The 25,093-nt window shown below is 36.8% G+C and overlaps 1 protein-coding gene across 14 annotated transcripts in view; it reads right to left on the reverse strand.

The window, feature by feature from the left end:
• PICALM (phosphatidylinositol binding clathrin assembly protein) overlaps nucleotides 1–24,173 on the reverse strand; it is a 100,693-nt gene extending 76,520 nt beyond the window's left edge. For 3 of the 14 annotated variants that reach the window (XM_060605437.3, XM_060605440.3, XM_060605427.3), the window contains exon 1: nucleotides 23,750–24,171. In XM_060605437.3, the coding sequence (XP_060461420.1) occupies nucleotides 23,750–23,879 (130 nt within the window). In that variant the 5' untranslated portion in view covers nucleotides 23,880–24,171. Of the gene's footprint in view, nucleotides 1–23,749 lie in introns of all 14 variants that reach the window. The other 11 variants (XM_060605434.3, XM_060605436.3, XM_060605432.3 and 8 more) reach the window with 6 other exon arrangements.
• Nucleotides 24,174–25,093: the final 920 nt, after the last annotated feature.

The following is a 25,093-nucleotide window of genomic DNA, read 5'->3' on the forward strand; positions in this document are numbered from 1 at the left end:
GAAAAATGCTGATAGTTCATTAAATCAAAGCCATGTTAAAGAACAATACACAGTAAGATTTCATTTTTAAAATTGTAAGCATATAATATTTTCTGATATATACTGATATGCCTAAATAGGTTGATGCAAAAACAACTGAACACTTTCAAACTTATTCAGCAACTAAGTTATATATGAACAGTAATCAAAATCAATATGTAAAGAACTATATCACTATTATTTAATTTTACAAATCTCAATAAGCACCTCTCATGTCACACATCAAATACCAATCCTGTACCAACTTATTAATTGGATGTGAAGGTGAAAACTGGGGAAAGACTCACGTACTACAGAATGTTTAGTACAAGTAACAAGGACTTAATTTGAAAAGAGGAGGGAAGGGTGCATTTCAGAGTATTAAAAGTAAATAAAGATATCCAAATGGCTTCGATAACAAGTACTATGAAGCTAAAGGAGCTAAATCAATGCACAAGGACATTCCAGACCCTCTGGGGCATACCATGATCAATGGCAGAAAGGACAGCCACATGTGTTCATTTATTTCCTCAAGCATGTGAGGAAGAGGTGATACACGCACAAGAGTTGCATGGCAAGACAGCTGAAATCTGGTAGCCACTGTTCCATTAAGTAGGCCAATATGGAACAAAAGTTCAAGCTCTCACCATGGTAGAAGGCCCTTAAGTTATCTCCAAAACCCACCAAGTAAGGAAGGCAAAGGCCCACTTTACTAAAAACCAAACCAAAACAAAAACATACAGCAGCTGCAGGAAAAACCAATCTGTGAGCACAACTAGATATGCTATTTCTGTCACTGTGTTCTCTGCAAAATTAACAAAAGATTCACAAATATGAAAACTAAGAAAAATAAAGATAACTCTACAATTTGGTGATAGTACATGTTATATTTAACCTGTTTATTCCATGGTGTTTCTTTCCTTTTAACTGATTTTTTTAATCACCATGTAAAACGAGGTTTTTCTTCCCTTAAAACTATTCAACAGAAAAATTACTATAACCATGCCATTACAAATTCATTATCTGGCTATCCCTATTTATTTTAAACAAAGTCTTTTTAAAGATGCATTAACTCTAAAAGACCTCTATCAGTGCTAATTTCAGGTGCTTATGGAAGCCACCCAAAAAAATCAATTTTTGTAAATAGACGAATAAAAAATTTGACATATTTAGAAAGTATTTCTAAGTCTGCAGCATATGTGGGATATATCACATAAATGTCAAGTGTTGTGTTTTCAGAACACTTTAAAAAACAACAAAAAACAAAAGACTGACCTCCTCTATATCTGCAGGAAAGAAATACAACTAAGGAGGGAATACCTAAGAATTCAGATGAAGCTAGGTAAACAAAGTCAACCCTAAGATACTCTACATTAGTATCTGGCTGAAACTTAGCCTCTTAAGTGATAGTGAAAACAAGCCAAGTTTGCTGAACTGTCTATACTTTAATTTTAAAAGTGCAAAATAAAGTGTTTTAGTTAATGGAATCATTACGTAACAGCTCTAAAATTGTAATCAATATACAAGTGTCTTTTTCAAATCAGTGCAACCTATGTCTCTTAAAATCATCTATCTTTATTTATGCATTTGCCTCTTCACCCACAAATCTTTTATAAATACATAAATCTTATGAGAGCTGAAGGAAGTTTAAGTCATAAAAATGCTCTATAGAAAAACACATACTCTTTGAATACTCTCAGAATTCACTACCAATGATTTATATTTTCCAGCAAAAAAGGTCATTCTTTTTTCCCCCATTATCAAAATGTTTTAGCTCCTATATAAGCATTCTTAATATTAAAAAAAAAAATCTGAAAACCTACAGCTTCTCCTGGGTGTTCTGGTGTATTCTGCATTCCTACCACTAGATGGCAGACTGTACAGAGAAACAGTAAGACTCTAGGAAGAACACAGGTGGGTTCAGGTTTATCTCAATTTTGAGACTGTTTAGGATTCCATTCAAGTACTCCAAAGTGGTGATTTCCAAACCTTGACAACCTAGTCCCATCCCAGATTCCAAATAAGGATCTTAGGGGTGAGGAAAATCATATGAGAGTAAGTACTACCCCCAAAGGCAACTATTACTTCTGTTAATTTTTAATTTACCAGAAAAATGTAAGATGATAAAGTTACCTAACAGAATAAAACACGTGGCTTGATATAAGAATAAAAAATATTTATTTATAGGAAAACAAAATGAAAGCATTACAGTGATCCAACATATAAAAACACCACTTCCACAATATAAACAAAGGTGTTTTCCTTCCCTTCTTTGAAGATCTGAAGTTTCAGAATCATCATCCTACCTGCAGGAAAGGAAACATGTAAGTATCAAGTAATTTAAGAGTAAATACAAAAATTACAAATTCTGTCTTTTTGCATTACATTTTAAGAACTTAATACTTCATCAGCCCACTTAAGAAGATATAACCAGGATTCTTAAAAATAATCTAATACTGGATCAGAAACACAAAAAATGATTTCCTAAGCAAAATAAAAGGTCAAGTAACAACTCATTGCGAGTACCGCACTTACCGCCATCAAGGCTGTAAACCAGAAGAACAGTCCAGGGGAGCAGGAAAAAATGAAAAGAATTCCTTCATTCCAACAAGACCAAGAAAAAGGAATCAAAGCTTGACAAGTTCCTCAAATGCAGATCAGAGTACTATGTAGGAAAAAAAATTATCTGTGGTCCAAGGAACTGGGACTAAGTATGGAGAAAAGTATGTTATTCGTAGGAGGTGATCAAGTGTCCTGGTTTTCCTGAAACAGTTCTGTTTTACACCTATTGTCTCAGTGTCCCATTCAAATAGCACATCCTTTCACTCTCAAAAGTGACCCAGTTTGGAATATAAATTATATGTCACCCTAGTTATAAGTGACCTAATAAAAGTCTACATGTAGCTAAGGAATTAATACACTACCACCATGTACTCCTAGGGTATTTGTATTTTCTTTCTGAAGTGCTATATTGTCCTTCTCCAGCCTTCTTAAAACACAAACAAGCTTCGATTCTATTTGTTTTGTCCTCTCACCCTCAACCCATGGGCATTTTCCTAACATCAATCTCTGGTTCTATTTGTTTCACCCTGAGAAAATTATCTCCTAACTTGAGCAAAAACCTCTATGCAAAGCATTCTCAAATTTCTTCTCTGAAAACCAGTCTAAGGTTGTCTGGGGAATTGGAGATACTAGAAAATTTCACCTCTATATCCGAAAATATTTGATGCATGAAAAAAGAGTATCATCTCAACTATAATCTGAGTGTCCCTTTTTTGTTTTAAGCAATCAATATTCATCCTTTACTCTGTTAAAATAAATTCAGGAATATTTTGTTTTCCTGTGTCTTCCACAATGTGTGACATGATGGTATAAATATTTATAGATTTATACGTGAAACAAAAGTCTATTTCTCCATTCATAATACTGGTTGCGGGGGGGAGGGGTGGAGAATAACGGGCAAAAAGTCATACCTAGGTTATACTATAACAGCCCAGCCTATGTCTTAAAAGTAAGTAAGTTAGGTAGTAAGCCCAAAGATTTTCATGGCTTTTCTAAACAATTTAAAGTATGCCTAGTCATAGTGAATAATAAATTGCAGTTAGACTCTCTGGGACTGTGCACCTCATCCAGAAAACACAACATGTTCATGTCCTGGATGCAATTAGAACAATAGATGGAACAATATATTCCATCTTCCCATAGCCTTGCAAACCTTAGTATGAGCAAGTAGAAATTCCATATATTCTACAATATTCATCATATGCCAAATAGTCTTAGGAGTTAGAAATTTGCAATAGTGGACAAAGTTGCTGCCCTCAGGAAGCTTATACACTAGTGGGGAGACACAATCAATAAACTAATGAACAAATATATGTCAGATGGTGATAAACGGCTAAGGATTTCTTAGCACTTAAAGAGTATAGGACACGTGTTTGGGTAGGTTGCTAATTATACATGATAATCAGGAGTCTTTGGATAAACAGATTTGAAAATCACAGTAACAATGCTCATGTGTCACCAGTTGCCTCTATGGAACTGACTACCATGATCAATTACATCTCCCAGAGAGTGGGGAAGTATGAAGGTATCCTATTCATTCTGTATCACAAATGTCTGCTCCACCCTTGCCAAACCACCCTTGCCAAACCAAAGTCTCATTGAACAGAAACCTTCTCTTGTTGATTCTACAAAGCCTCCAGTTTCATGTAGATTAAGTAGGGACTGGGAATCTCATTTATTTATTCACGCACTTCACCATTAAATCAAAGTGACCTTGTGTCAAAATTACACCAGCCTTTTACTACAGTTCATTAAATTCTGCATTTGTGGCAAGCAGGTATCAAAAGACCCTTCTAAACCATTAACAAATGAAGGCCTTTTCTAAAAAATCTTTTTTCAAACCCCTGTAAACAGTAATGACATATACAGCCAGAAAATAGTTAAGCACCAAATAATAAGCTATCTACACAGCTTTAAGTTTCAAAATAATGCTCTGTAAGTGAAAAATATGAGTTACTAATATTATAAATCTCCATAAAATGAAATAGAAGTATTTTTCTAATAAGCCTTAAACCTAAGCCTTTAAGTTTCTACAAGAAGGAATAATCACTAGGAGTGTTTCAACAAAAAATATCTCCACCCTCACACGTTTCGTAACTATACAACTGTTCTTCTAAAATTCCATTATGGCCCATGTTTGCCTATTTCTCAGCATAAAAAACAATTAATCCTCTGACAAATCCCCTTCTTAAAAGGCATACCTTTTGAGATAAAAATTTGTTTTATAAGCTAGCAAAATCAAAATTGAAGATGTTACTTTATTTAACATAAAAATTCCATATAAATTATGCCTCAATAATGCTGATTAAAGGAAAAAAAACTCCTACCAGTTTGAATCTAAAAGTTCAAGTTCGGGGGCACCTGGGTGGCTCAGTCAGTTGAGCATCTGACTTTGGCTCAGGTCATGATCTCACGGTTTGTGGTTTTGAGCCCTGTGTTGGGCTCTGTGCTGACAGCTCAGAGCCTGGAGCCTGCTTCAGATTCATGTGTCTCCCTCTCTCTTGCTCTCTGCCCCTCCCCCGCTCACACTCTGTCTCTGTCTCTCTCAAAAATAAATAAATGTAAAAGTCCAAGTTCAGCCATAAAGTGTTTGGTGATCTAAAAAGAATTTTTTTTTTTTTTTTAAACTTTGTTCATTTAGAGAGACAAAGAAAGCACACCAATGAGAGTGGGGAAGGGGCAGAGAGAGAGACAGAGAGAGAGAATGCCTCCACTGACAGCATGGAGCCTGCTTGGGATTCTCTCCCTCCCTCCCTCTCTCTCTCTCTCTCTCTCTCTCTCTCTCTGCCCCTCCCCCACACGCTCTCAAGTGTGTGTGTGCGTGCTCTCTCTCAAAAATAAACATTAAAAAATAAGTTGACAAGATCACAACTTATTCTGCACACTGCACAGTTAATTATGGATTTATTTCCCCTAAATATAGGCTTTAAGTATTTCTCAATACAACACATTCCCATAAACAGACTTCTGCTGCTAGAAAATTTAGAAACAAAAAATTTAACACAACATATATTGTACATAACACAGTGGTTTTTTATTTAGTTCTTCTGCTCCTATGTACCAATGATAACAATACTAATAATAAAAGGCTAAGAATAGTCTCAGTTGATTCTTTCATACAAGTAGCTATCTATATTTAGGTAGATAGACAATATCACATATATTTTCAAAATCTATATTCCATCTGTAGACAGACATCTAAATAGTCCCTTAAATTTCTGAGATAATTTATCTTTCTCTTGGTTATGAAAAGGCAATATAAATCTTAAATGGTCTAAAGTAGCAAAGAAAAATTTAACCACCTTTCTCCCTTTCCTATAATATCAACCTTTCACCAATTTCCCTTTTGCTATGATGACAAAAGACCCTCAAATAAGCCTTCTTCTACCCAACTAAAAGGCTACCACTTTGAATACTACTGCTTTTCAAGTATGATCTCTTTCTAAACTTGACAAATATTGGAGAACATTAACTACCTTTTTGTTTCACTGCTATATTGGATACCTTCCAGAATGAATCAGATTGACAGATGGAAAAAAGGGGTGTCTATTTTTAGTTCTTTCTATTCTTTTAAAGTTCATTTCTTCCTATTAGAGCTCTTTTCTGACTTACATTCATTTGATAATCTATCCTAAGTACTATTCATTTCCAATCTCTGCTTCAAACAGTGATGATGAAGGTGCTCATCTCACTATCTCTAAAGCTCTGTTCTAGGCTCTCCCATTTCTTTACATGGTGCCATCCATTTCCATGTGCTAGGACTATACTGTAACAGGATGAAGTGACATCAGAATGAGCAAAGGATGTAGAATCAAATTCCAGATCATTATCATTATGACTTCAGGCAAGTTAATTAGCCACTCACTTTCAACTTCTCTGTATTAATAGGAATAAAATTGCCTTTCACAAAAGTATAGGAACATATTTAGAGTATTTAATAAGCTTTAAATATTACAAATATTGTTAGTTTTACTTAGTATCATATTTTACTGATGAGTTTTCCCTCATCATTTTTCCAATACAGTATTGTGAAACCACTTCCAAATCAATGACTTCTGCACAACCTTCTTTAGAAGGTTTATAAAACTAAACTTCCTCAACTGGAAAATGTAACCATAGTTACATGCATACATGGCAAAATCTTTACACATGCAGATCTCTCTATGCTTTACAAAGTTTCTTCATATCCTTAGTTTTCTATTACAATAGCCTTGTGATGATGCAAGGGATGCTCTGTTATCTCCATGGTAAAGATTTAAATACTTGCCTATCTAAGTAACACAATACAGTGGCTGTGTTGGAACTAGATTCTTTAAAACAGTAATCTTTCCACTAGAGGGATAAAGATACACACATATTTTCTCTCAATTCTCTCTCTTCAATCCAAGTAGTCTTGTCATCACCTTATCTTCTAAAATTCATACATCTCTCTTTTTATCTCTCATAAATCTAATTCCCAGTACAGACAGTAACCACTTCTTGTTTGGTACAGTATTTTCTGCTCATTGTCATCATCTTCATTCTGGCTTCATTCTTGTCAAATGAAGATGACAAGATATAAGGAAGGCATCATATCATTCAAACCAAGTTCACAAGGAACAGGTTTCAAGAGTTTGGGACATCTCCAACTCCAAGTGCCTCAGAAACTGTAAGCTTTAATTTACAAACAACCTTTAAAAAGATGAGAATGTTATAAAACAAAGTCAATTCACCAGATTTCAGGTGAGGAGGCCTAACATAGTTTAACATGAAGAACACATAAAGCAGTTTTCCAGTCCTCTGGCCCAGAGATGTAATCATTACCAATTCTAAGAAATAGCAAAAGAGAAAAACTATGTTTAAAAAAAAAAAAAAAAAAAAAAAAAAAGCTACAGGTTAGTCACTAAGTTAAGAAAACATAACTCTGATGAAGAAGCTCAAAGAAAAAAGCAATTCTAGGTTAAGTCTACAAGCCCCAAAATAGGAAGCAGCTTAAAAGGTTTCCATCTCCTGTTAAGAAGAAATGCTTTTCGCCCTGCACAGCACCTTCCAGCAGTTTATCAAGGAATGTCTCAGCCTCTGAGCTGCTCTCTAAATAGCTTTCTAACTTAGCTGTCAGTTACAACTCTGTAACTAATTTTTAATTCAGTGTCTATGATTGATCTTTATTGCCACTCAGGTGTGTTGTGGGATGATTCTGGGATGTGCTAGAGAAATTACCTAAAAATAATGCCTTGGTCCACTCTAGGTCACCAATTCAAAGCAATATTTTCCAAGAATATGAACAAAAATAGGTAAGTGTTCATACTGTACCAAGTCTAAAAGTTTGTACTGGATACCTAACACAAATTCCAAACCTGGTAACTAATACACAAGTAAGTAGTTGTGAAATAAAGTTACAAAAGCTGATGTTGAGAAAAGAAAAAGGGGGGAATACTGCACGCTAAACCATAATTTCCCATCATTTAACAGCTGGTTTTACTTCTCAAAGTATAAATTGGCCTAAGGATGATGTGGTTACATCTTCCACATCTGAAAATACAAGACAAAGTGATCATATAAAGAACACACCAGATCTTTCCTCCAGTTTCATACCAAAAGATTAAATGCAGCTATCTTATAACCCTCATGAATATGCAGTTAAAAAAAAAATTGCAGAGCAATATACTCAATTTTGTATTTACCAACAAATCTTCACATTGGCCTTATAAAATTGAAACCAGACCAATTCCCCCATGACAGCTCCCCTGAAATAAAGCTAATAACTGAAATTAGTGAAATCGGTTTTGTTTGCTACTCACCTAATATAAATGCTACAACTTTCCAAAATCCTGCCCCTCTTTCCAAAGATGCTATCTGCAGACAAACTTGGCAGTTAGAAAAGGTATCAGCAACTATTAAAACAAGTTTCCTAGATATAATTATGAATTGAATACAATTAAAGATTATTCTAAACTACACCAGTAAATTGCTTATTTAATTTCAAGTCACAAAAGGTTAAAAAAAAAAAAAAATGGCCAAAGAGAAAGCACCACACTGTATTTGAAAGTCAACTCAAAACTAACTACATATACAAGTAATGGAAGTGAAAAGGTTGAGACCAAAAATGAGGAAGCAGCTAGTCAGAAAAACCAATGCAACGTTGGCCTATTCTAGAATTTTAGTATTAATAAGTAGACATAGCCAACCCTCATCCACAATATGTATACAGTATACATATACGTCAGAAACAAAGTCCTTTCAACAAGCAAATAAATTAAGAATCTTTGAAACAATAATGCTTAGAAGAATCCAATGGTTCTAAAGTTAAGGAATAAAAATACAGTTTGAGAAATAATTCACAAACTCATCATGTAACCAAATAATTTTAAGATGGTGTTACTATATGTAAGAGCACATGGTGATGGATTAGTGATGCTCCATTATATACCCATAACTGATCTCCTATTATGATCAACAGCCACCAAATGCAAGATAATTACCCAGCGTAGATCATTCGGTCTACGGCAATAGTTAAGGCATCACCACCCTAACCTTTTTTAGGTATCAATTCATAATCCTGGAACAAACACTATTACCTGATCAAATGATCCAACTAGCTCAAGACCAAGACCAAACATATCTGGATATTTTCAATATAAAGATGAATTCTATCCAAGAAGTATTTCACATTTAAAAAACAAAAAACTGTTAACTAAATAGTACATTAGCTCAGGACACTAAGTCCATTATCTCCATGAAAGATTTATTTAACATTTACTAAGGTACTATTACACAATTACACTAGGCATTACATTCTGGGTACTAGGGATACCAGGATAAATAAAGCTGAGTCCCTGTTTTCAGGAGATAAACATGCACAGAGTTAAGAAAGAAAACGAAAAAACGGGCCTCTACAGAAGGACAGGGGAACAATTTGATTACAAATGCTACCCAAGCATGCCTCATTTGGCAGGGTGTAGTGGGAAATAGAAGTGTCCAGTCATCCTTCACCAAACCAGGACATCCAACCCAAGCATGCTTGCCCAAAGGGGCAAATCTGAAAAAGAGATAAACATCCTGTAGTCAACCTGACTGACTGAAGTGAAAAAATGTGGAAAAGCAAGCACGAGACATAGATTGAAAGGCTAGTAGGCAGTCTCTTATTATCAAGTATCCTTTATATTATTCCCATTTTAAAGAACACTAGAAGAAAATTCTCATTTTTGTTGGCAATTTCCTCCTAAAACGAAGTCACAAAAAAACAGTGCTGCCCCTTCATCCCAATGACAGTAAGATATGCAAGTTCAAACTGTTTTTCAAATAATGATGATATGATGGTAGGCGGGGCACTCCAATGGAGATTGAAGCAAAAGCTCATATAGAAACTGTCCATAGTCTTAGTTTTCAAAGCACTAAGCCAAGAACCCAAAAGCTAGAGGGACACAAATATATAACATCACAGAACAGCTGAGCAGGGAGACAATTTAGAAAATAAGAAAAGTAAGTAAGGGATTTCCCTAAGGTCAAATGGAGCTGGGGCAGACCCCCCCCCCCCCCACCTCCTCCCATATTTCGGTTCAGGGATTATTCCTTTTGAAGCACATTAATAATTTAAGAAGCAAAGGAAGTGCTGTTTCCAAATGTAATCTTATGTATTTATGAAATTATATTTCTCAAAGAAAGATTTTCTCCTAACAATATCCCATTCCCTAAAAGTCCTCTGTGAGCTAAGAAGTTCTTCAAATCGCCTGACTTCCATTCAAGGTTGTTCACTGAATTTTAATGGTAAAATTTATTCTCTATTTCCTTTTCCTAGTAGAGTCTCAATTTATGTAAGGATTGTGTTATGGTGCAAGACAGAAAGGATTCTTTAAATCTTACTAGCTATTATGCCTATAATGCAAGTTATGCCCTAATTAAATTGACTTGATCAGATTTTGTGAAACACCAAAGACTGAAAAGTCACCTTAAACTTTTATAAAATCTCTATGTCCAGATCAAAATTAGGTATATATCATTTCTGTTTGGAAGACTTTTTCATTCATTCTTGAGCAATCTATGGACTCAGAAATCCAGAAACCTTAGATACTGCCACTATTAATGCAGTCTGTAATAATTAAGGTAACATAAAAAGCATAAAGCAGCAAAATCCCATTTCCAACTTCAAGATCAGCCAAACTCCTTGTCTTCTGTATTTTAGCACTAGTGACAGAAAATAAAGATATAATACAATTTTGAAAATCAGCTCTACAGTAACCAGAAGCTACCTGGAGGTGAGATATATCTAAAGGTTTTATAATTAAAAACCATACTCCACAATCTAGCCTCAAATGCTCCAACTGTATTTCTCCTTACTCCCAAACCAATCTCTTTTCTGGCTCCACAGCACCCCATTCACCCTCTACAATTAGTTAAACAGACTCCTTTGTTCCCCAAACACACTTCCAGCCTTCCTACCTTCAAATGTTTGCTCATGTTGTTTTCCCCACCTCAAATACCTACTGTTCCTGACTACTTCTCATTTAGGGTCCAGTTCTCTCCCTTATCAAAAGCAGTATCTTTGTCTCCTATGATTTTCAACAACATTGACATGAATTTTATCTCACATTACCTGTTAATACAGCTATCTGTATATATCACCTTCCCTACTAGACTGAGGATGTGATCAGCAATTTCACTTTTGGATTTCTCAATAATCTCAAACACAGTAACTCAGATACACAGTAGACACTCACGATGCAATTGCTAATGAGCATATTAATTTCTACAAAACTAGCTAATAAAGTCTTGTTTGGTACAGATCCAGCTTCAGAAAACCTATGAATGACTGATAATTAATATATCATTTGCAGATAAACAGATGTCAGCAATTAAATCACATAAATCAAACATGCCTCCAAGAATCTTGTGACTAACTGGTTTATCAAACCTTTTCTATTCATAGTGGTCATCATCATATGATGATTGTGTTTAAGTTCATTCATAATTTGGAACTCAAAAAAATTCAAAAGCCATGAAGATTGGTGTACCTGATTTTATTTAGCAACCCAAACCACCACGTATAGCAATATTCAGAAGTCCAATTTCATATGCCAAAGTCATCTAACCCCCTGCACAAATGGCAACAGGATTGTACATTCCTTCCTTCCCTATCCCTTTCAATAACCCTACCACAAATTACCTAGGAAAAGGGAAGAACACTTCCCCAGTTCCATAGCACTGGCATCTAAAGCTAGGAGAGCAGCTAATAAGCAGGAAGAAAGGGAACTCTAAAAGGAGGATTTGGAGAAAAGGGCTACAGAAGACCAGATCTATCAAAGTAACTCCTGCCCCAATAAGACCTTTAATGGTTCCCTCTCCAGCCTCATCTCCCTCTTACTCTTATGAACACTTCACATTCCACCACAAAGAACTACTCAAAAATTTCCCCAAACACATCATAATGCTCTTTCTCACCTCTATTGTCACTGCACATGCTAAATTATTTAGACAAAACTTTGTCCATCTGGCAAATCACTATTCGTCCTTAAACCCCTTAGGCTCCTCTATGAAGCTGTCACTAACCTTCAAAATTAATTACTCCAGCCCCTACTTTGAAGCTTTATGTAAAAAGTATTATGCAATTATCTCAATGTATTACAATTATTTGTTTACACATTTTCACCATTAGATCTCGTGTTCCTTTTAAAGTAAGGATGATCAAGTGTCATCTTTACATTCTTTTCTAGATCTTGATCACTTTCCCTCAGTACCCCACTTACTGCTTCAGACTAGGGTTTCTGTTGGTACTGCTTGCTACATGTTAAACAGAACTCCATCTCAGGACTTTTGCCCCATATTCTTGCTCTTACAGCAAGCAAAAGATTTTAATGGTTCCCTAAGGAATTTTAATCCAATAACACAAAGTTTTTAAAAAATTATATATATTTGCTCTTACAATTTTTTGTTCTCAGATCTTCTCCCAGAAAAAAAGTCACACAAAATGATTAACTCTTGAATCATTAAGTTCACAAATAAATTAAGATTTACCTACATGTCACTTTCAAAAGAAAACTAATTTGGATTTTCACAGGCAATTCACCAGAGTCCTAAAACCAGCAGAGAAAGGGCATAACGGAAGTGGGTAGTAGGAAGAAACCAATCAAGGTCAATGTTTGACTCATTCAATATAGCCTACTAAAGTCATATGCTTCATTTCTGGGTATCTTTATTTGCACTTTAAATGTTTTGCCAATGTTTTATAACAAAGCACACAATGCTTATTTCGCAAACAAGGCCTTACAGCATTCTGCTATAAGATGCGGATTATCATGGATAACACAGAATGTAAAATAAAGGACTGCCTTGGAATTTACTTTTAACAACCAAAGAAAAGGAAATAATAATGATGATGATGATGATGATGATGATAGGAAGAAAAGGAAAGCAGAAGTAGTAAACCCAAGATATGACAAGTTTAAACCCATCTGTTTGAAGTTAAATATACCAATAATAGGTAGGTCCTGAAGTGAATAATACTTTGTTAAACTGCTCTAATTTTACATCTAATTCTGGAAACTTATTTCCCAACTTCCATAATTTCTCACATTTTCAACCAATAATTTACTTGATCACAGAAATGGAAGAAGTTGCAACAACCACTACTCAAAGACAACTTCTACAGCAACTATCCTCTTTATTTAAAAAAAAAAAAAAAAAATGCTGTTTGAATACACATCAGAAACCCTTAATGACAATTTCATTCCTTCTTTATTCACTCGGCATCTTTTTACTGCATATTTGTTACATGCTGTTTGTAGCACAATAAAGACCACACAAGGGCTCTTCATTTAAGAAATTATAACTATAGAAGCTATAAAGAATTACTACATAGTGCAATTATCTCAATGTATTACAATTATTTGTTTACACATTTTCACCATTAGATCTCGTGTTCCTTTTAAAGTACTCCACTACATAGTGTTTATGGAGACGTACAAGATACTATGGCAATATACACACTACTCTGTGTGGACAAAAGTAACCACCTATCGGTACTCAGACAACTAAGTATTATCTCTTCACACATTTAAAAGACTACATTGGGGGTGCCTGGATAGCTCAGTCAGTTAAGTGTCAGACTCTTGATCTCTGCTCAGCTCACGAACTCACAATTCATGAGTTCCAGCCCCACATGGGGCTTTGCGCTGACAGTGCAGAGCCTGCCTGGGATTCTCTCTCCTTTTCTCTCTGCCCACCCCCTCAAAATAAATAAACTTTAAAAAAAATAAAAGACTACACTGGGACCCTAAAAAAAAAAAAAAAAAAATGTGCATTGGATTAGAGTAAGCAGTCCATCCAGTTGAAAGGATGTTTGGTTCAAATATTTCTATTTATCAGTCAACAAACTATGTAACTCAGTACTAGAAACTGCCATCAAGGAGATCTTTTTTCTCCCTCACAAATCTCTATATTTATATTATACAGGAGCACAGTAGAGTTATATCCCATGACAACTTCAGAAGAAGGGAAAAAAATACCCTTAATTTTCCTTACTACCACCTTGCCACCTCACACTACATACAAAAATTAAAATCTGATCAAACCTAAAAGAGTGAGCTAAAAACTATAAAGCTCTTAAGTAGTAGGTTAGGCATAAATCTGAATAACTCTGGATTAGCCAATGGTTTCTTAGCTATTATATCAAAAGCACAAAGAAAAAAATTGCAACTTCAAAATTAAAAATATTTCTGCATCACATCAAAGGACACTATCAAGAACAGCGGAAAGACAAGCCATAGGATGGGGAAAAAAATATTTGCAAATCATATGAGGATCAAGCATCAGGAAAATGTAAAGAACTCATCTAGTACTGAAATATATTAAGGATCAAATTTAAAAATGGGCAAAGGATCTGAATGGACATTTTTTTCAAAGACATACAAAGGTCAATAAGCACATGAAAGATGTTCGACATCATCAGTCATTAGAGAAATGTAAACCAAATCACAAGATACCATTCATACATTGCTGCTGGGAAAGTAAAATGGTGCAGCAGCCGTGGAGAAGACTAGTCGTGTCTCAAAAAGTTAAAAAAAGTACCACATGACCAGCAATTCTTCTCCTAGGGATATACCCAAGAGAACTACTATGAACATTCCTGTACAAAGTATGTTCATAGCAGTATTCTTCTTAGTGGGTTTCAAGAGGGAACTGACCCAAATGTCCATCAATGGATATGCCGCATTTTGTGGCACAAGGGAATATTATTAAGTTATGGATAGAATGAAGCACTCTTATATGCTACAACATAAATAAACCATGAAAACATTAAGCTAAGTAAAAGATGTCAGACACAAAAGGCCACGTTATGTGTGATTCCATTTACATGAAATGTCCAGAATAGGAAAATCCATAGACAGAAAGTAGCTTAATGATTGCCAGAGAATGAAGGAGGGGAAACTGAAAGTGATATGCTAACAGATATATGACTTCTTTTGGGGGTGACAGAAAACATTCTGGAATTAGACAGTGGTGATGGTTACACACAACATTGTAAATATACAAAAAACACACTGAATTGTATACTTTAAAATGGTGAATTTTATGTTGTGTGAATTACCTCTCAATTTCAAAATTGAAGAACTCACCTTGCCTCATAATCTCCTTTTCACGTTAGATTTGGATTAAATAATATTCCTAATTATTCCATACCCTGCATGAATCAAATTTCTGCAAAGTGTTTCAAGTACATCAAAAATCCTGCCAATCCTGTGTGAGCGGTGTGATGGGGGGAAAACCATCCTTCTACTTAGTTTTTGGTATATACTTGAATTACAGTAAGATTTTCAAACATTAGATGTATTTAAAATATGGTACATTCGTATTAAGCATCCACAAGACAACTGGCTATATCACAGCATGTAACATTTCTAATATCGCACACACACACACCTCTTATAAAGAGCTTATAGTCACATGAAGAGGTATATAATCAGTAGACACATGTACACTAAGTAAAAATATGAAATCACTTCTAAAGTATACCTGCAATCTTTAGTGAGAGAAAACATTTCTAAAGCAATGCTGCTTCAACCACTACTTGGAAGAAGTGTCCCTAGAGTAAAATTAGAGCCCCTAGAATGCTTTCAGGTAGTAAGTTTATGACTACAAATATCAGTACCATTTTGAAAATTACTGCTGGAATTCCAAATGTTCAGAGAAAACTTTCAGTAATCCCCATTAGTTCCTAGAATCAACTTATGGCCTAGATTCAGTGGTCCTACTATCATGACCATCACTACTACTCTCCAATGCTTGCCTTATATCTCATAAAGCTTCATTCTAAAACAGTCATTTCTTTTCCTTTGCATTTTGACATTAAGTGTACTTTATCCTTCCTTACATCTAAAATAAGTTTGCCATACAGTTAGTACTCTGGAGACTCCCTGCACAGAGACTACAATGTGATCAGCACCTCCTGGAATTGTGTAAGGAAACAACTCTATTGACAAACATTTCACATTTATTTCTGGTTCCCTGTTTAATTCTTAAAATTAATTTCTACTTTCAAGAACATATCCTCAAAAATATGCCTCAGTATAGTTTTCAAACTGAGCAACTGCAAACCCCAATTTTTTTGGCTATGAAAATATTTTAAAAACATCACCTACTATTTTAACAAAACTAACCCTCTTAATGCCTCATAGGTTCCATGAAACAGAGAGCAATTTTGTTATGTTTTTTTATTGATGCTACCAAATGACTTCTACATTTAATTTTGAAACCGGCTAATTACCATTCATTGCAACTAAGAAAATCACCATAAAATTATTAAATGTTTACTGGAATAGATCTCTATAGTGACTGTGTCCCTAAGTTGTTCATGGAATAGTCTGAGCTGGGAAGGCAGATTATGTGTAATCATCTGAAATTTACTGAGCACCCACAGGGTCACTGATTAGGTACTTTGAGAAGAGATCTAAAACAATACAGAAATGTATAGTTCCTGTTCCACAAACACATGTGAACCCAAAATATATATAAAAGCATGATACTAACCACAGTTTAACAAGGTATTATTCAATAACGTCTTTAGTAAAGAGGCTACTTTAACTGTGAGTGTTAAGGAAAGCAAGTTAGTTTTGAGAAGATTTAAAAGGAAGAAGGTATCTGTTTTGACAAAGAAGATGTTTTACGTCCAAAGAATGGTATGTCCAAAGAATAACTGCTAATAGTTTGGGAGTTAGAACTTTTGGCATAATTGGTGACTAACGTGCTTGGCTGAGGGGCGCATAGGTGGCTCAGTCGGATAAGTGTCCAACGTCAGCTCAGGTCATGATCTCAGAGTCTGTGGGTTCAAGCCCGTCGTCGGGCTCTGTGCTGACAGCTCAGAGCCTGGAGCCTGCTTCGGATTCTGTGGCTCCTGCTCTCTCTCTGTCCCTCTCCTGCTTGCACACACTCTCTCAAAAATAAACAAACATCAAAAAAATTAAAAAAAATAATAATAAAGTGCTTGGCTGAAAGGGATAGCTTAGATGTAAAAAACAATGAGGAAAAAATGGACCAGGAGTCCCAATTAATGATGAACTTTATTAAGGCCTTTCAGGAAAAGAATTAGGTATTATTACTGTTAGATTCTTTTTGCCCCCAGCAGTCTCCTTTCCAAGTCACATTTCACTTTCCTTCCAATCTACTTAACAGTATGACCTAAAGGATTATGCCACGTCTCTTCTCAAAGTCCTCCAAATGATGGGTCACTGTTACCTACCAAATTATTCAGAGTTTAAAGGACCTCATATATCTACTTTCTGAGTAGCCTTTTTTCCCCTCTAATATACCTTCTTCTTTAGGGTTACATTTTCTAATCTCAGGACCTTTACAATCTTAAAAACTGAGGACAGACCTCAATGAGATTTTGTCTATGTGGGTTTTCTCAATTGATATTTACTGTATTAAGAATTAAAATTAAGAATTTTTAAAATATTCTTTTTAAAATAATAAATCTCATCCAATGCTAACAGCTTTCATGAAAAATAGCTATATTTTCCAAAACCAAAATTTACAACATTGGTATTGTTTTACCTTTTTGCAAAACTTTTTACTATCTGGTTTAATAGAAAGTTGTTGGACTGTCGTATCTGCTACTACATTCAATCTGCTGCACTATCATGCATCACATAGACCCTGGAAAACTCTATTGTACACTCATGAAAGTACAAAAATTAAAAAGACAAATAATGTCCTAATATATGAACATAGTTTTGACCTCACAAATAAGCTGAAAGGGTCTTGGAAACTCCCAGAAGTGCCAGGAATACACTTTAAGAGCCACTGCCATGAATAAATGAATATTGTTTATTCATTCCCTGGAACAGTAAAGCATTATGTAAAAAGTCACACTGACATGAAAACACAAACCTGATGCTAGACTACCTGGGTGCAAATCCCAGTTTTCCTCTTCCTGGCTGTGACCTTGAGCAAATTACTGAACTTCTCAGTGCCTTCGTTTCTTCTTCAGTAAAATGGGGATAATAATAAAACCTCTCTCACAAAGTTGTTAAAAGGAATAAAGTTAATAAACGTAAAGTGTTTAGTGCAGTGAGTGCCCAGCACAAAATAAAGACAAATAAGTATTAAATATAAATTGAATCAATGCATACAGAATATGATTTGCTGTACTGCCACTACATTCTAGTATAACTTGAAAAATTCTTAATACTATACTCCTGATAACCTGGCAAATTACTAGTCTGAACATAAATTTTAATACTAAGGTCTAGGTTCATCAGCATTCCCTTATAAAGGAGTATCGTTAGTAAAACTGACTACCCGGAAACGTTTCTCCATTAAAAGAGCCATACACACAATGAACATACAAAATTCTAAAAGGTCAAACCCAAAAATTGCAATTCTCTAGAGAAATGTATAAAGCAGTTTAACGGGGAACATACTGAGACAGAACACAAAGTAACGGAAATGCCACTTCAGCCACTAAAAGAACAGGAAGAGCAAATACTAAGGCTGTATGTACTTTGAAAATCTAACCCTATTTCTTCTTGGTAAGACTCTAGCCTCTTGCCAAGAAGCCTTTAAGTTTATTTTTCTTACTTCTTTGATTTCTAAAAGGGAAATCACGAACACAAGCATTTTGGATATAAAGAAAATACTTGTCTATGCATCATGGTAAACTTTTACATTAAATATTCTAAATCACAGGGTCAAAATAATTTTATTTAAATTAAAGCAATTCTAGTAATTAATTAAAATAGATTACTTTAACTATTAATGTACTTTTAAAATAGCTAATTAAATATTTCATATAAATGCTTCACAAATCAAATGAGGAAAAAGAAAGCCTAGTCACCTCTTACCAAGTTTTACTTCTCACCTGCCGCTCTAAATTAAACTCAAAAACACCTTTAAAAACTATTCAAATTGATAAAAAAAAACACAGTAAACATAAAAAACCTTGTTATAAGGATAAAAAATACATGCCTAGAGTCTAATATTAGGTATTTTTAAAAATTGGGGCGCCTGGGTGGCGCAGTCGGCTAAGCGTCCGACTTCAGCCAGGTCACGATCTCGCGGTCCGTGAGTTCGAGCCCTGCGTCAGGCTCTGGGCTGATGGCTCAGAGCCTGGAGCCTGTTTCCGATTCTGTGTCTCCCTCTCTCTCTGCCCCTCCCCCGTTCATGCTCTGTCTCTCTCTGTGCCAAAAATAAATAAAAAACGTTGAAAAAAAATTTTAAAAAAAAATAACAAGTCCACTAGTGCAGCCTAATTACTTTTCAAAGGTATTTGAGAATAAATTTGCTAATTATGCATAAGGCAGCTAGCAAAATGGTTATATACCAAATTCTCTTCTGAGTTTCCCTTTTAAAACATATACAATTTAGAAACATAACTACGTGTAACAAGGAGGGAAAATTACATCTGTGTAGTTCTACTACATAATCTCAGGCCATGTGACATATTTGACTCCATTACCATTTTCTTTTTTCAGAAGTATTAAAGACTAAATAGTAAGGAACAGAATAGGTCAAATAATGAAAAGTGAAAATATAAATCATATGATTAGTTCTTAAGGGAAAGAATAGTAAGCCCATAGGTCAACTACAAAATAACTACCTCTTTAAAACAAGATCCATCCTCAGTTACTTTATTTCTAAACAAGACACATCGTGGGGCAGATTACCCACTTAGTATCTTCCTCACATGCATCTTCTTGTAAATCAGATCCCAGTTATCAGGTACCTTCTTTAACAATATGCAAACTAAGCACCCAATCCATGCCATTAATCAAGACACTGAAAATCAATACATTTGCTTAAAAAGGTAATTATTTCAGGTACTTTTTGATATTTTACATACATTTTCAATAGTTATACAAACCACTAATCCAAATACAAATTCCACCTTCTACATATTCAATACATTCACAAATTCTTCCTCTTAAAATTGTTTCCACAACTAAATTTAGGCAGGATATGGATCCAGCCCACAACACACAAATACCCACACTATATCTACTATAGAGATATGCTTATAATGGATGCTTAATAAGAACAAGACCTCAATTTGTTGTCAAGAATCTAAGGCAGAGATGCCTGGGTGGCTTGGTGGGTTAAGCGTCTGACTCTTGGTTTCGGCTCAGGTCATGATCTCACAGTTCAGTTTGTGGAATCAAGCGCCATGTTGGGCTCTGTGCTGACAGCATGGAGCCTGCTTGGGATTCTCTCTTTCCTTCTCTCTCTCTCTCTGCCCCTCCCCTTCTCTCTCAAAATAAATAAAACAAACAAACAAAAAGAATCTAAGGCAGATGATAGTTGGAATGAAGTGTCCCTGGAAATTTTAACTGGGAAAAAATATGGATGAAAAAGTGAAGCCATTATAGCCATTAACATAAATATTATGTTTCAATGCAACATGTTGCAATGTAAATGCCCAAAGACAATAAATTAAACAAGTATAGAAAAAAGAAAATTAAGTATTCACATCAAAAAACAAAGGCCAACGGTTGTGAAGTTAGATAAGAATGTTTTTTAAATTAAGAATTTATAAATTTAAATATTGTGTTTTATTTACACTTCAATCATTATGGATGTTTTAATGGAGGTAGAAACTACTTTCTAAGCATGTGGCTTGCCTCTCCCATAGCCATGAAAGAGGATTAAATTAGATAATGGTTAATAAGTGCCTGGCAAATTGGAACACCTTCCAATTTAAGGTTTGCTATTCTTGTGCCTTGATTATGACCATTAGAGGCCAGAAACTAAATGCAAATCATGTTTATTTCAAGCTGGACAACTCTTCACACTAAGGACCCTAGTTAATACCATTATCTACAGCCACCTATAAGCAAAGCAAAAGATCTTTCTTAAACAAGTATATAATGTAGTATGAATTAAGCTGTAATTCGTAGATTATAATAATTACCTCCTAATATGGAAAGACCCTGGAGAAGTACACAGAAACCACCTCCACAGTCTAAAGGCCTATAGGAAAAAAACAGTCCTAAGCATATTTTTGTTAAATACTAATATTTAAAAGATGAAATTGCTTTCACTGAGTTGGACTAAGTAGGCAATAGTCATTCAAGATATTAAAAGGTGCAACAGAACTAAGCACTCACTAGAAAGAAAAATTCCTAGAAGAGGAAAAATTATCTCTACATTAAAGCCTGAAGTTCATGGTGTCAAGCCACAGAAATGTCTGTGAAAGCCTTTTTAATATTCTGGAAACATGTTAAAGTGTGTGGAGAAGGAAGGTGTTTAGAAAAACCATTCACTGGCCAAACTTTACTTAATATAAATCTATGTCATTGCTGAAAACTGGCTACAAGCGCATTTAAAACAATATAGGGAAAATAGTATTTCAAAAGCCCGCAGAACAGAACTAGAGTATAAGTTCTAGAGTATACTAGAGTATAAGTATAAATAAGTGGCTCCTTATTTATGTGGATTAAAAAAAAAAAAATCACACAATACCACATATATTCAAGTTCTAAAGTGGGAGCTTATTATAAACACAGCAGTAGTAGAGAACTACAAATGAGAGTTTATCCTCCAAACCTAATCCCAGTTAGCATCTGCAGTAGCTACCACAAGAGAAAAAGAACAGCACTAATAAAACCACAAACAAGTATCACCCTCCTAACCCCATTTAGCCTATTTTCTGCCCTTCTTGGTAACATGTTAAAATAACTACTCCTACATTTGAAATAGGCAAAGCTATACATCTTTTTGTTATAATTTATCATTTTGAAGAGAGGAAAGAGAAAAACAGTTCATACAGTAACAAGTAGTTTCTTCACCTACCCATCACCAAAAAGAAAAATAAAAAACAATTAACAAGAATTAACACAATGTTAGGACAAACCATTAAGACTGGGACAGCAAGCCAATTAGTCACTTGAAGGGAAGTAAACAGCAAAACTGTCCACTCCAAATATCAGATAATCAAAAAAATCGCGTAAGGGTCCACTATACATTTTAAACAACTTTCCATTTATAAGTGTCACCATTTAAATATATTCTGCATTTTCTAAACAGGCAAGGACTGATTGTTAAAAAGCAGCCTGCTCAATCAGCACATTAAAGAACCAAGCAGTATTTTTTTTTCTTTTACTTTTCCACAGTGAAGGAACAAGTCACAATGAATAATGGGTCTGTAGAAATAACTTGTTCTAATAGCACTTCATGAGCAAAGTATCTTGGAAGAATTCACATTTTGTACATTTCTTTTTAAAAATTGCAGACCTTACGGCCAAAGTCCAAATGAGAAATCCAAACAGGACTCCTGTCAGTGAATTCCCTTTCAGGACATGCTCACTCTTGCTTCAAACAGTAAAGCAAAGTAACTTTCATGTAGAATAAAAGCCAGTCAGGCTAATGTGTCCAGTTACCATTTTAAAAAGGAACTTATTACTGTGCCTATTTCCGTGTATTTTCCTGAAAAGTTTTCGGTCACTCCATTGAGTCAAAGCTTGAGTAATCCACTGAGCTATCTGTACCTCGAGGTAAAGGAAAGAAAAATGAGGTATTATACGTGACTTCCAGGTTTGTAAAAAGTTGGGAGGAGTTAGCTCTGGTAATTGTGTGTAAGTTAGTGAATGGAGTAATATTATGCCGTATAAGAGAAGCTAGTCTCCCCACATAACCAGAATAAATTAAAAGTAAATTGAAACTCAAGTATTATCAATCACCTTTTTAGCATTTTTAAAGACATGTATGTAAATTGTAGTTTTAGTTATTAATCTATGTTTTACTCCAATAATGTACACTTTACACTCAACCTTCTAAATTCAAATCGCCAGGGTTAACAGCTCCAGGAAATGATACCAGTATCACCCAATCCTTTTCCAAATCCCCATTAGAGAAACACGGAGGATGGGGGCCTGACATTCACAACTTATCCAAGAAGCATGAAAATAGAATGATTAAATTCCACCAAAGGCAATTAAAAACCCCAACTTCCCACAGAGCGTTCCCTACACCAAACGGAATCCCTTTATTTTCACTCTCACGAAGAAAGTAATTTGGGATAAAAGTCGGGTATTGAGTATGATATATCTAATATAAAATGAGACGAAGGAACCTAACTGAAGCTACAGAAGCAAAGAAACGTAACCAAAACGGGAGAGGAAAGCTGGAAGAGAAACCCGAGAAGGAAAGGGACAGAAGAACCTAGTGGAGCAAAGGAAGTGGAAATCACTTCAACGGAGGTAGCCTTCAGGATTGCAGAGAAATAGGGATGTAGGTCCACGGAACCGGGCGTTTACGGAACTCCAAGGCTAATGGGGAAACAATGGGGCGGTGAGACCGGGAGCAAGCGGAGAGACGCTCAGGAGAGGGCGACTAGGCAGCACGGGACGGGGGGGATGAAAGAGCAGAAGGCTGCAGTAGACACAGGCGGCAGGGAGGTAAGAAGCTAGGTGGAGAGGCAAGTTGGTCGGGTGTTGGTCAGCTATCGTGGCGCACCGGGTTGGAAGCGAGGGTCCCCTAGGAACCCGGGATGGGGGTGGGGGGGAGTGGCTTATCAGGGATTTTTAGACAGGGAACGGAAGCCGTGAAGGCAGGTGTGATGGAAGCGAAAACACACCTCGGACCAGCACAGGACCCGACGTGCCAGACAAAACGCAAGGGAAGGAAAAGACGGCTGAAGGGGGTAAGAAAAGAGAAGAGAAGAACGCCAGTCGCGGGGACATGGGCCGCGGTCGGCTTCACTCACAGTCCAGGTGCTTTTTCTTGGGCCCCATGATCTCGTGGGTCGTGGCCTTGCATACTGTCTTGGATACGGCGGAGCCGGTGACACTGTGCTGGGCGGCGGTGATTCGGTCCGTCAAGCTCTGGCCGGACATCTCTGCGGCTCCTCCGCCACCCTTCCCGCTCGGCAGCCGGCGGGGACTGGGACCCCCAAGCGCCGGAGGACCCCCACCCCCCACCGCACCCCCTACCCCCACCGGCTCCTTCTCCGCCTGCCGGCCTGGGGCGGGGCTGAGGGCCGCGCGCTGCCACCTAGCCCGGAAAGAACCGGCTCGTGTCACCCGCGGGGTCAGGCACAGTGTCGGGCACTCCCCTGCCCCCGCCTCAGCTCAGCCCACCCCTTCCCTGGTCAGCTGGAGCCGGGCTGGGCAAGAGGGACAGGCAGCTGCAGGAAAATGGCGGCGCCAGGCTCCTCCTCGGAGCTTTCCGGGCTGTCCCGGGTCACGTGACTTGGGCGCCGCCCCTCCTTCTTCTTCTCCCGCCCCTTTTCCCTTCCCTTTCCTTTTCGACGCCCGCCCTCCCTCGCTCCGCGAGGGAAGAGCGGGGCGGCGCCCGCGCGTTACGTGATGGAACCCGCCCGGCGGGCGCAACAGGAGGCCCGCCTGGGGGCAGTGCGCTGCCGGCCGCGTCACGTGACGCTTCTTGCCAACAGGTCGCCCGAGGCGGGACGCTGGGGTCACAGAGGGTAGGTGGGGCGGGGGAAGGGCGGGAAAGGGATCGCAAGTCTGGCGCTTCGGGGCGCGCCAGGGAGTGGCATCCGCCTCTCCCCTCTCCCACCCCAAGGGTCTCTTGGTGCCTGTGGTTGAAACCAACATCTTGACAAAGAGGAGGTGCGGCTGCCTTCACCGCTCTGCGTGGGGAAGGGGCTGTCAAGACTCCCGCTGCCCGGACTTTACTAGCTGAGTCAGAATTGAGTTGAGGAACTACCCCAAAGCCGTCCTCCTGGTTTTAAGCAAAAGGAAAACGCTTCAGTTGGCCCATTTTCGGAGCCTGCAGGCAGGCCTCTCCCTACTGTGGAACTGTTGAAGCTCTCCCTTCTTACTTACCCTAGAAGGGTTGGGATTTTTTTCTCATTTTCTTGAAAGGCTTGCAAATGTCACCTGTTTTTGTTTATCTCTCTCCTGTTAAAAGTCTGACGCGTTGCTGCCGGACTAAATTTAGATACTAACCAGCCCGTGTTCTTTTCGTAGGGTGTCAAATAGGACAGGAAACACATAGCTTCACTGGAATTTGAAAAGGGAAGTAGTAGGATGATGTCAACAGAGATTAGCTTGACCCTACAAGGCTGACTCCTGTGGTGATTAAAGGT

Source organism: Panthera onca, chromosome D1 (assembly GCF_046562875.1).
Source record: "Panthera onca isolate mPanOnc1 chromosome D1, mPanOnc1 haplotype 2, whole genome shotgun sequence".
Classification (NCBI taxonomy): domain Eukaryota; kingdom Metazoa; phylum Chordata; class Mammalia; order Carnivora; family Felidae; genus Panthera; species Panthera onca.